At 27.7% G+C, this 13,772-nt stretch overlaps 1 protein-coding gene across 3 annotated transcripts; it reads right to left on the bottom strand.

Annotated features, from left to right (window-relative positions):
• Positions 1-1,383: 1,383 nt before the first annotated feature.
• On the bottom strand, positions 1,384-11,979 carry LOC129976641 (zinc finger protein 569-like). 3 transcript variants are annotated; one of them, XM_056090320.1, is made up of 3 exons: positions 11,792-11,979; positions 10,532-10,628; positions 1,384-5,004 (listed from the first exon to the last, which is right to left on the bottom strand). In XM_056090320.1, exon 3 carries the CDS (start codon positions 4,520-4,522, stop codon positions 3,176-3,178), a length of 1,347 nt encoding a protein of 448 aa, XP_055946295.1. In that variant the 5' UTR covers positions 4,523-5,004; positions 10,532-10,628; positions 11,792-11,979; the 3' UTR covers positions 1,384-3,175. The 3 variants fall into 3 exon arrangements, with proteins under 3 accessions (XP_055946295.1, XP_055946294.1, XP_055946296.1); XM_056090319.1 differs by having other exon boundaries at positions 11,796-11,979; XM_056090321.1 differs by lacking the exon at positions 10,532-10,628 and having other exon boundaries at positions 11,796-11,979.
• Between the last annotated feature and the right edge of the window lie 1,793 nt (positions 11,980-13,772).

The following is a 13,772-nucleotide window of genomic DNA, read 5'->3' as shown; positions in this document are numbered from 1 at the left end:
GAAAGGAGGTTTCACTATAGTGTTTACAAGTGTTTGTTTAACACAGTGGTTCTTAACCTTTTTAAGCCGCGACCCAAATTTGAGAAATATTTGAGAAAAAGTCAAAATTTTTTCATTGATTTATTTTAGATTGTATTTTTAAAAAATCTTCAATCCTACGATGATGATTTTTTTAACTTACAAATTTTTATTTATTTTTTTAATAATAAAGATAAACAAAAGTACTTTTCGATCCAAGGAAAATTTAATTAATAATCAAGTGTTTTTAATAATTTTTATTGACCAAATTAAAATATATTTATAACTTTTTGAAAATAATTGACATTTTGATTAGCACATAGATGCTAATGGGTGTTTTTCTCTCAAAAATAATTCGACTTCTGTCCGTAATGATAATACTCTTTGAACAACTTTGCCCCAGGACAGCCATCTAACTTCAGAATAATATAATAAATGTTCGTATTCTGCACCAAATTCGAAACACAGTTCGCGGAAAATTCTACAGTTAAGAGCTCTTGATTTGATAAAATTTACTACCGCAACAATTTCATCCAAAACGATACATAATTCGGGTGATAATTTTTTGAAGCAAGATTTTGTCTATGTAACAATGAATCGATATAATTTGTGGATTCATTTGTTTTGCTCTTGTCGAAAATCCCTTTTTAGATGCTGTCATGGCAGCTGCACCGTCGGTGCAAATACTGAAACACTGATTCCAATTTAATCCTTCTTCTTTAAAAAACGAATCGGCCATAAGAAAAATATCTTCACCTCTAGTTGTTGTTGACATTGGTTTGCAAAATAAAATGTCCTCCTGTATATCTGTTAAACCTGGATACCGCACGTAAACCATGAGTTGAGTATCTTTACTTACATCTGTCGCGACCCAAGAAATATGCTTCGCGACCCAATTTTGGGTCGCGACCCATAGGTTATGAACCGCTGGTTTAACACATAATGAGTCTGAAGAATTAAGAACTTTTTATCCAACAGATTTATATCCTCCTAATATTGACGACAATCTAATTCTTTTTATCTAAATGATGAATGAAACAGCTTGTCACTGAAATATTAAGCAATTTTTATTTTTAAGAAGTCAATCATGTGGTTATTTCTTTTAATTGTTTAGCAACTTATGTTCGTTGCATTATTTTTATTCGTGTAAAAGAAAGTTCATTTTAATGAAAAATATTTTCAACAGAGTATATGTTAATAGTCTGAATACAATTCTGCAGTGACTGAGTATGACTTTTTTTATTAAATAGAGAATTGCTTAGGTCCCTCTAGATTTTTTTTTGTGTGTGTGTGTGGAATTTCCAAAATAGTTTAATTTTGTACTCGCTTAGTGTACAAAAGGCGTGCAAACTTAATTATTATAATAATTAATGATATTAATTTTGGAACATTATTTTAGAAGTTCGTTATTTATTTTTAGAGCATTGTTCAAACATTGTATTGTTTTAGAGCATTGTTATATTTTGTTGTTCCATAATTTAAAATAAATATATCAAATCTATAATTAAATATTATTTAGATTGTGTTTAAAATGTTTCACTTTTAAAACATATTTTGTGCGGAATTCTCCGAAAATTTAATTTGGCATTGCGATATACTGAACTTTAGAAAGTGATCCGCAGTAAAAATTTTTGCTATTTCAGTTTGATGAAATTTTCTTCTTAAAACTATTTATATAGATATTGTTGAGGACAAGAAAAGAAAGATGACCCCTTGAGGGTTTAATTGGCATTCGAAGATTTCGTTTTAATCCGATTCACTACCTGACTTAAAATCTTCAACTTCTTGGAAATTTTTATGATGATGAATGGGTTTATTTGTCTATTTCACCCCTTTAAAGACTTTCGTTCAGTAAACGTTATTCTGCCTGAATAAAAAAAACACAATTGCCCAAATGATAGAAATCGTTTTCAGATAAATTTTTTAGAATTGCAAATAAGACCTTTATTTAGACTTTAAGAATACATTGTGAACAGAGACATTGTGATTGAGATAAGATCATTTTAATAAAATCTATCATATTTTACAATTCCAAATATTCTGAATGTTATATTATGAAAGAAGTTACTGATTTCGTTGTTATAATAAGATTATTTCTTGAGTACCAATGTAAAAATACTATAGTATCTGATTTAAGGAATACCACTGATTCTTTTGAGAAATGGCTTTGATGTAATTTATTGAAATTATATCTTTCATATAGGAAAAATTTATCATATATTTTTAATTTTATTAAAATTGATTTTAATACATAAGCTGTAACCTCAAGGAAGAGCTTTATTTCAATTAAGAGGACCAATGATTCAGTTTAAAGATATACCAATATGGAATAGTTAAGGATTTCTATATTATTTGCTTAAAATTATCTGGATTATTTTTTGGATGGTATGCGATTTCTATTTTGATAATTGTTCAAATGATTATTTAGCAAGATAACTTATAAAAGCATTATTTTTACTACTACTGACATATTTCAGTAACTCATAATAATAAAATAGTATTATATAAAAATACTAAAAATAAATATAATATTAAGAAATAATTTCTTCGATGTTAAGAAAATTTTCAAAATACTCAGGAAAAAACTAAACACTCAATATATGAATGCACTATAAACTGAATTTTATAAAAAAAAGGCTCATTTTTTAAAAAATTCAATAATAATTATGTCTTATAGTGCACACACTCACTTCATTAGGAAGCAAAATTGAAAAGTAATGAATCAGTTAAACAGTGTAGGATGTTTGTATAAATTTTAGTTAATTCTTTTAATGATTGGTAAAAACAGAAACTACTATTTCTATATTCTACTAGTCAATATTTATTTCATGAGAATTTTGAATATTTAGAAGCTACAGCAATTATTTTCTCTTTTTGTTAGTATTATTTAAAATTATTTATCGATTATAAATTAAACTATTATAAATGAATATATAAATTCAACATTGAAATTGCATGAACATTAATTGAAATAAAATAAAAAATAATAAAACCATGAGTGCTGGTCAAAAGGAAGTTAAGATAATTAGATTGAATCGTTCATAAAAAAAAATCCATAAATTAAATAACTATTTAAAGCAGGCACAAATTTAGTGGGAATTTATTTAAGTTACTACACAGTATCAATTATTACTCTGTATTATTTATGCGAAAATACTTAATCGCACACATTATTAGCATATGGATTATCTTTCGTATGCGTCCTTAAATGTATCTTTAAACTATTTTTGAGAGAAAACGCTTTATTGCATATCTCACAAACATACGGTTTCTTTTTCGCATGCGTTCTTAAATGTCTCTTTAAATTTGACTGCTCAGAAAACGCTTTACTGCAAAGCTCACAAACATATGGTTTCTCTTTCGTATGCGTCCTCAAATGTGTCTTTAAACTATTTTTGAGAGAAAACGCTTTATTGCATATCTCACAAACATACGGTTTCTCTTTCGTATGCGTCAGTAAATGTATCTTTAAACTATTTTTGTGAGAAAATGCTTTATTGCATATCTCACAAACATACGGTTTCTCTTTTGTATGCGTCAGTAAATGTATCTTTAAGCTAAATTTTTGAGAAAGCGCTTTATTGCAAATCTCACAAACAAACGGTTTCTCTTTCGTATGCGTCAGTAAATGTATCTTTAAACTATTTTTGTGAGAAAATGCTTTATTGCATATCTCACAAACATACGGTTTCTCTTTTGTATGCGTCTGTAAATGTATCTTTAAGCTAAGTTTTTGAGAAAGCGCTTTATTGCAAATCTCACAAACAAACGGTTTCTCTTTCGTATGCGTCAGTAAATGTATCTTTAAACTATTTTTGTGAGAAAATGCTTTATTGCATATCTCACAAACATACGGTTTCTCTTTTGTATGCGTCAGTAAATGTATTTTTAAACTATTTTTGTGAGAAAACGCTTCCTTGCATATCTCACAAATATACGGTTTCTCTTTCGTATGCGTCCTTAAATGAGTCTTTAAATGTCCTCGTTGAGAAAACGCTTTATTGCACATCTCACAAACATACGGTTTCTCTTTCGTGTGCGCCCTTAAATGTATCTTTAAACTATTTTTCTGAGAAAACGCTTCCTTGCATATCTCACAAACATACGGTTTCTCTTTCGTATGCGTCCTTAAATGACTCTTTAAAGTTCCCAGTAAAGAAAACGCTTTTTTGCAAACACAAACATACGGTTTCTCTTTCGTATGCGTCCTTAAATGTGTCTTTAAATTTCCTTTGTGGGAGAATACTTTACCACACACATTACAAGCGTATGGATTATCTCCTGTATGCAGATAATGTACTTTTAAATGTACCTTTAAATTTCTTTCGTGAGAAAACGCTTTACTGCAAACCTCACAAATATACGGACTCTCTTTCGTATGCGTTCTTAAATGTGTCTTTAAAATGCCTTTGAGAGAAAATACTTTATCGCACACATTACAAACAAATGGTTTCTCTTTAATATGCTTCGAGATTTCCTGCGTAGAAAAGACTTTAGTACACATTTTGCAGAATTCTTTCGTAAGCTTGCATATATTCCAAATTGGAGTGCTTTGATTAGAAAATATTTTATATTGTATGATCCACAGATAGGCTTTTCTTTCACAAGTGTTAGAATATGCCTCGCTACAGCATGCTTTTTAGAAAATCTTTTGCAACACAAGTTAAATCTGATTAAAAGTTTTCATCATGTTAAATCATAAGTATCTGTGAAGCTAAGCCGAAGTATCTATTAGATATGCTGATATTGTGCATGCTATATATTTTTTTAATTTTTCAGAGAATTACTTGCTTTCTTTGCATATATAACATAACTTCTTTTCTTAATCATTGAGTAGATGAGATAGCAAGCCTTGTTAAAAAGTACAGAATTAACTGCATATATTTAACCCTAAGCAAGCAGGAATTGTTAAACTTCTATTGTTCATACATTTAATCTTGATGATTTATAGGCAATATTTTTTTCTCTGTTCGTTGGTTCCATAACCTAAAAAAGATAAATTTTATTAATCTTTGCACCTAAAGTTAAACGTTCAAAATTAACAAAATTACAAGCCTACAAAAATTAAAGATATTTCGACAACGTATTACAATTTATTATAATATATATTGTGTATATAACGCTCTCTGCAATATATTTTTAACACCCACCGTATTATGCTACTTATTTATTATAATGTGTATTATAGATAAAACAGATAAAACATACAGTAGTTTCACGTCTTAGTTATAAATGATTGTGTATAAATATGAGAAAAAAAAAAAATCAATCGAATCATCAAGAAGTCAATGCCACATAGAATATTTTACTAAAAATTCGCTTTAAATATGTTAAAATTAGGTTATGCATTTAATTAAATGTACACATAAAGAGAGCTACAGAAATAATAATGTAAACAATATATATATATATATATATATATATATATTATATATATATATATATATATATTATATATATATATATATATATATATTATATATATATATATATATATATATATATATATATATATATATATATATATATATATATATATATAAATTAAAATCAATTCCTACTTACGTCAATAAAAAAAATTATTTTAGTTAATGTTTATTAAATAATTACAATTAATATAAATATGTATATACATATGACAGAATTACAATATTAAGTGGTAAAAATATTTTAATTGAATTCCTACTTATTTTCATATATTATTTATATATATCTTATATTATTTATGATCGGGTGTCGCGTCAGTAATCTTAGAGCTTGGCGACATTGGCGATCAAATAGAAATTACTGGACAAATTTAATTAATTAATTAATATATGGAAAAAAACTGTATTAACATTGTCATCCACTACAAGATTTAAAAAATGTCTTTGAACTTGAACGGATGAATAAAAAGTATTTTATTAACGATTGAGAATTTGAACAAGATTATATATATATATATATATATATAAGAGTAACCAATCTTAAGTAAGAAAAAGTTTGAAAACGAAACTAAAAGGAAAACGAAACAAAACAGTTTCGAAATCGCAACTAAAATTTATAACCTATTTAAACTAAAACCAAAAAAGAACTTCATAGTATTTAGAGAGCGCAATTGCAGCTACTTCTAAAACACAGATGAATTGATACAAAAGTATTAGAATCAAGTTAATAGGAAAAACAAAAAATAAAATAAACCAAAAAAATTATTGATCCCACTCAATAGATGGCGCTGGGTGCCTGCATCTGTTTACATAATTTACCGCTAGTTTTTTAAAAACAGGGAATCACAAACAATAGGTTAAAGTGTCCTTGACTGTTGACGGTATGTACTGGCCTTTTCGTTTTTAATTTTAGTGCTATTTTTTGTTTTTATTGTTATTTTTGTTATTGTATTTTTACTTTGTTCTGGTTAATTTCTTCTTATTTGTTGTTTTATATTTCCTTTCTGTTAAAATGGTATATCTCTCGAGCATAATTTCAGGGGATTTTCGGGTCACGAGTAATCATTATTAGACAATGTCTGTTTTTCCTCACAGAAAAAATCCCTTTCTTTGAATCCCTGCCTGAGGGTGACCCTTGAAAAAGTCGTCAGGCCGGATTCTTTTTTTATATTTTTTATAATTTTTTTGGTTTAATATTTATTTTATTTTTTGTTTTTCCTATTAACTTGATTCTAATACTTATACATATATATGGGGAGAGTATGTTGTAAATGAAGTAATAGCAATTGAATTATAGAGAAAGAAATAGTTTCATAATGTTTTCTTCACATAGAACACTTGAAAGAAATTTGATAGTTGGAGAAGAAATAACACATCCTTTAAACTATTAAAATCCCGTTTCATAAGAAATAAATGAAGTGCATTATATATATCTACTTAGAATAAAAGAGAACGAGCATGTGGGAGTTGGCATGCTACAGGATAAATTGTTTGGTCAAGGAAACGAAATTTGGCACAAATATTGTTTGGCAGGTTAGAATATGCACCAAGTAATGCTTTTTTAAAATTTTAATTAATTGAAAATATCAAAATTTAGTTAAATTTTGGTATTTCTCTTGCTAATTCTCAACAATATTATTTTGTTAAACTGATTTACGAAATATTTTAAAATAATAATATAAAAATTTTCTTTTCCACGATACCAATTTGTTTACCGTGCAACCCCCCCCCCCAATAAGTAGCGACTTTTTTTTTTTAATGGTTTGATGAAAATAATTTTTTTTTAAATCTACTTTTCATCAATACATTTTGTGTCAAAGGAAACAATACATTTTGTTGCAATATCACGGAAAATGCTTTTGTTTATTACTTGAGTAGCGTGTTTGAGAAATAACTAAGCGAAGTTACAGTACGACAAATGTTAGAAAACTAATGAAGCCAAAATTAGTAAAACTATGATCGTATGGAACTTCATACACAACGAACAAAACAGAACATTGATTCTGAAATAACACGGTTGTAATGGCTGCAGGAATTCGGTATATAAGATATTGTGTTGAGAAAATCAAACATTAAGTAATGCATAATGAATTGGAACGAAATATAGCCAATATTCTCTACGAGCCAGATGGTCGTCAAAAGAGGCTAGTTTGACATAATATCTGAAGGAGTTCTTATATTAGAGCAAGTGTCTTCATCAAATTATAATTATCATCCAAAAGAAAATACTTATCATATTCATCAATGATATGCAAAGTATCTTAAATTGATTGATGTTTTCTCTCAGTACTTTGCGTACAATGAAATACACTACTCGTCAAAAGTATTGCAAGTAAGAGAAATTTCACATTTTTTTAAGAATGAAGCCCTTAAAAGTAATATTTTTTTCATTAAAAGTAATATTTTCTAGTATAAATGTGGTGGAGAAATTTCAAGCTATTGCGTCATCCATTATCCAAATATGAATTGCAAAATTATTCTTTTTTTGTGCCAGCTCTCTGGTGAACAAAAATATAAATATTATATTCTCCCACAATTTGCAATTAAAGAAATACCTGAGATCTGCCCATTCAAATTGGTGCTCCTCTTATTTATATACATGATGAAATAAGTATTCCAAAATACATAAATTCAGGAAAAGGCACGACACACGAATTCCACATTTTTATTTTTATGTAATCTTGGTAATGGGTTTGAATGGTTCAAAGAATTTATTTTTTTCATTTTAAAAGACTGACAAAGATCAATTTTCATGATAATAAAATAAAGCTCCTGCAACAGCAAAAATAAATAAATAAAAAATAACAGGAAGAAGAGAGAAAAGATATCATTATAGCTTAGAGAAGATTGTTTTTTTTAACTACATCTTGGTAAAGAAAAAGTATATGGACTCAGTTCCCACCAGATAAGCTAGTAAGTTGGCAAAAAATCTTCTGTAATATTAAATCCACTACTTATCTTTTCAATAAGCACAAGTTAAAATTTTTTGACTGCACGTCTATACCTCATAAAACATTTCTTTAGAAAAAAATGGCACATTCATCCTTAAAGGTTCACCATTCCTGCTCTATACCAATCTAATTCTTAGGCCTTGTCTTTTTTTAAGTGGTCATTTTTGCACTTTTTTCTTCATGCACATTGTCAGAAACAAATCTCACCTCTCCTTTGGTATGATCTCTACAAAGTTGAAAATAACTAATTTTAAGATAATTTTACTCCATTCTACTCTATTTATATTTAAATTATCTTAGCATATTTCAGTATTTGTAAAGTACACTTCTGACCTATTGAAGTAAATACATTTTGTTTTTCATGGTGATCATCTAGTTTAAATTTTTTAAAAATGCATACAAGATAAGTCGAAGATGGTACCACAATGCAATATAAGCAAATTAAAGATAATTATAATTTTAAAAAATTGTAGTTAAAATAATCTTTAGCTAATTAGCACATTTCAGAACTTTTAAAAAAGGATTTTGTACTATATGAAGTTAGTATGTTTTGTTTTCTCCTGATGATAAATCAGTTTAAATTCACAAAACAATGTATACAAGATATGGCAAAGATTGTGTAAAAAAATAATAATAAATAAAGCACATGGTAGAGATTTTTCACTAGTTTGTATCAAATCAAGCTAAAGAGCAGAATTTATTTCCCTTAATAGAATGCAGGAATACATAATAATTTTTATAATGAAATACATATTGCATACATTAATACTGCAAATTCTTACAAAAATAAACATTACGAAAAAGTACAGTCTCAAGTTCAATTTCCTAATGTTTATCTTAAATTAGCCTAATTACTTTATTCTAGAATTTTCTCTTATTCCCTGATGTAAATTATATTTTTTCAATTAATTATTTCGAACATGCATATAAAAAGATGTTAACACTGTGTTTCCCGCACCACAAACAAAGGGATAATAATTACAAACACCCACTCATTCCTTTCAAAGTTAATCATGATTTCATTTTCTGAATTGACATGTGTCAAAGAAATTCTATTAAAATTACTTAGTAAAATCGGTTTCCTCATATGATTAGTTGTGAATGAATACATTCCAACATCAACCCATGTACAAACTTTGCCTTCCCATAGAAAAATAAATTGAGATTTATTCTAAGAGTCATCTTTTTTGGATACGCATCTGTCATAATTATTTTATATATATATATATATATTTATGTTTTCACAATTTATGTTATTAAAGATAAGAAAAGAAATCCAAAAACCAAGATAAAAAAAGTTATTGTAGAGAAGTGAATCAGAGTGTTATTAATTTTCATATTATCATACAAATATCAATGCATCTACAAATATCTAATATCATATTATATCTAGAATGTTATCAAATTTTGATGGCATAAAAAGATCAGAATTGCACAAGAAATCTCAAAAGAATTGAACCATATTATTCCAAATACACACAACTTTATGTTTTAAAGCAGTGATTTATATTAAATGAATAACAAGTATTGATGGCAGAAAAAATAAATATTTTCAATATCCTGTTTGCAGGTCAATCTTTCTCAACTTCCTCCTCCTTCCTCCAATGTCCTCATCTCCTTCATTTAAGAAGTCAAATATATATGATTTCTAAAATTCTTAAATTCGGATTCCTTGTTTTTATACTCTTGGAAATTAGATAGATTAAAATTAGATGCCATATAACTGATTCTATTATTCTAGCAGACTGAAATGAAGTACTATATTGCAAAAAGTTTTAATATTTTTCACAGCAAATTTTTATAATTAAGAGAGTTGCTATTATATTACCTACTCAAAAAATTAATACTCAATACTTTAATAATTCAATCACTGACAGGAGAACATGTAAATTCTGATAGTTCTTCTGAAAACTTCATAATAGTTTGAAATTGATAGTACTTTAACTTAAGCAGTTCTTTTCAAAAACATATGTGACATTTCACACTTTGAGGAACCTATTTTAAAACCTCTTATTCCGAACATCATTCGAGCTTAGTTTCTTCAGCACACTGGAATGCATGGGTTTCTGTTTCAAAAATAAAAAAAATTATCTTCAGCCATAAAAAATCCATAACGAAAATTCATAAAAAACCTACCTGTCCCCAAATCAATCTGTGTGAGCATTTTTAATGAACAAATTAGGTGCCATGGATATTGATTCAATCACATTTGGCTTCTGAGAGTTTTGATACACTAAATCAAAAGAAATTTGCATTATCTTAAAAATAAATTTTATAAGAATATGCACAATAGGAAATGAGGTTTTAATGATATAACTGTTAATACTATTTTGATGGATAAATACTTTTCTTTAAATTAGGCTCTTTATCTTCAAAGAATATTTATTATGTTTCTTAATTAATGAAACGGAACTGTCATATTCTACTTGACAGATATTTTCGGTTTCATTTCCACTGATAGCCTCAGCATGCGAATTATTTGGGGACAATTTCTTGCAAAATATAATCCTAGTTATTTTTATTGCAGCTCTTGCATCTTTATAACATATCTTAAAGACATACAAGAAGTCAGATTAAATGATTTTCTCATGCTTAGAGAAGAAACAAGACACTAAAAGGGCCTCTGAGAAAACAACACAATTGTTTGAAAGGCATGGAACACTAACCCCTTCGGCCCTTACTATTCGAGAATAATCAATGGTCTATTTTCTGCTGCGACTAGTAGTTTCTTACAGCAGACCAGTTAGAACTCTTCCATGTTTTGGATTCCTAAATAATTTTTGAGTTTAAAATACGTGCATGTATTTCTAATTTACCAGTGGATTATATAAAACAGTATAAATAACATTTCTGACATTCATATAAGTACTTAATACATTTTATTTTTCTTACATTCAGTAATCATTCTATGCTTTTACATGTTGGAATCTATGTAAAATGCTTAAAATTATAATATAAGTAGGCAATATAGTTAGTTGAAAATTGAAATTTATACAACATAATTTCAAAACAACAGTAGGAGAAAGAATGTAAATAAAAAATGGTGTGGCAAAAGTAACCATTGATTATTTTTCTCATTTGCCCATTCTTCTATATGATATATTTTTATGGCGAATAATTTTATCTAATTATAAATCTTACAAGAAAAATTTGTATTGGCTTTATTTTCAACATTAGTTGAAATAAGATATATATATATATATATTAGATACTCAAAAAAAAAAAAAAAAAAAAAAAAAAAAACAATACTTCAAGTGCTTTTTATTTACTGAAGAAGCAAGCACTAAATTTTCAATATAACAATTATCTGATTTTAGCGATATATAAGGACTTTTAATTTTTCAAAAAATAAGCTCTTTCAAATAGAAAATGAATTTCGAACCAATTAAAACTTACTCACAAATATTTCAAAATTAAGGAAGGAAGGAATGGAGGTTTGTTTTCCGGCGTATGCTCCTGAACGGATTCTTAGCTTGTGCCGGATTAACAAAATCAAAACACGAATATCACAAAAATTTTAAAATCTGCCAGAAGCCACAATCAAAATTAAGAACAGAAGTTCGATTCAAACTACAGCATCCATTATTACCGAAATACACACTTTCTAGAGATCGGCCAGACCATGTCAACCTAAAATTAGTACAATCACAGCGAATCTTACAAAAGCATGAGGCTGATGTGAGCTTCGCTGTGATTGGACTCTTAAAGGTTAATATGAGCCTACCTATTCCTGCATTTATTGCTTATGTTTACACTTCGAGAACCGCATGCTAACCTTTGCTCTAAATATAATAAATTCGGTTTATCATATAAGAATATTCTGGTTTCTTTTTAAATTCATCTGTAATCTTTCTACTGAGTTTTAACAATGGCATATAATATGCTTTCTGAACAATGTTCATACATTCAGAATAATAAATAAGTATGAAAAAAAAAAAAAACTTACTTGTAATGTTTATTTAGGGCGAAAACTTATTGCATACTTTTATTTTCTTGTTTACTCATGATAGAAAATTCGTGATAGTAAATATGTATCAAGAAATTGTCATATTCTTTTTTATTCAGAAGTGAAAATTTATTACGTATCTTTATCTTTTTGTCTACTAATTATGGACGCGCATGAATCTTTCTAATCAAGAATGAATTAACTTTTGAAGTCTTTAAAAAATATTGTCTTATAATATTCCACCTTCCATGCTTACTATTTTCATCAATCACCATGTGTTTTCATTTAATGACTAATACTCTAACTGTATATAAATATTGTTCACTTTCTTTAGACTTTGCAGATATCCAAATTTGATAGTCTTGACATTTCTTTCTTTTGCTTTAACCCTTAACTGGGGACGTGTGGTCTGTGAGACCATTAGCGATGGATTTTCTGTCACCCCTATTCAATTTTTAGCTCAATTGTATAAATTGACGCTGTAGCTTCCTGTTTTGTGACCTTCAATATGCGTGCACTTTTTCAACTGATTTCAGCAGATGCTTTTTAAAATAATTCAGTTATTTATTTCTTGGAGCTCGGTCTCTAAGACCGCATCTCCCTGTTTGTGTCCTCTAAGACCGCATCTCCCTGTTTGTGTCCCAGTGATAAACAAGGCTTAGCAGGTGGCGCTAAAACTTGGGCTCCGAAATATAATCCAGTTTACTGATCCTGTTATTTAGCAATGCTCCAGACACTTTTAAATGAAGCAGAAAGTAAGTTTAGTGATAAGAATAATTGTACAGAAGAGTTTTTCGGTGAAAATTCGCATTCAACTAATTCTGATATGCATGTTCAAACAAAATTAATCTTTCCAGTGATAATATATTTTGAAAAATTTATAAAATATATTAATATACCAAAAGATATATATACAGAATTTATAGGTTGAATTTTATACTAGTTCTTAACCTGTTTGTTAAAAATGCCCCAGAAAACCGTGCTATGAAAGTCACACAACCCGATAAAAAAAGGTCCAATTTTACACATTGTCATTTTTTTTTTTCAAATAACTGTTGAATTTTACATTATATTGTCTTTTATGTGCCTTCATATAATGTAAAAATAAATATGATTTAAAAAGTAATATGCTTTTTCAAGAATATTATTTATTGCAAAGTGTTATTTGAGGAAAAAATGTATGTTCCAAAGCATTTACTTTTTTCAACGATATATTTTGAAAAATTTCTAAAACATATCTATATACCAAGAAAAATATCTGCAAAACATATTGGCAGTTTTACATACTGATACATTCATTAGAAAATTTAATTTGAGTGAAAATGAAATGCGTTCTCGTAGATCGCACCTCCCCAGTTAAGTCCTAAAATTTCACCTCCCCAGTTAAGGGTTAAATTCTTTACTCTACTGAATTTACTTTTATGGTTAATT

Source organism: Argiope bruennichi, chromosome 7 (genome assembly GCF_947563725.1).
Source record: "Argiope bruennichi chromosome 7, qqArgBrue1.1, whole genome shotgun sequence".
Classification (NCBI taxonomy): Eukaryota; Metazoa; Arthropoda; class Arachnida; order Araneae; family Araneidae; genus Argiope; species Argiope bruennichi.
The sequence above is the reverse complement of the archived record's forward strand: the minus strand, read 5'-3'. Positions and strand labels throughout refer to the sequence as shown.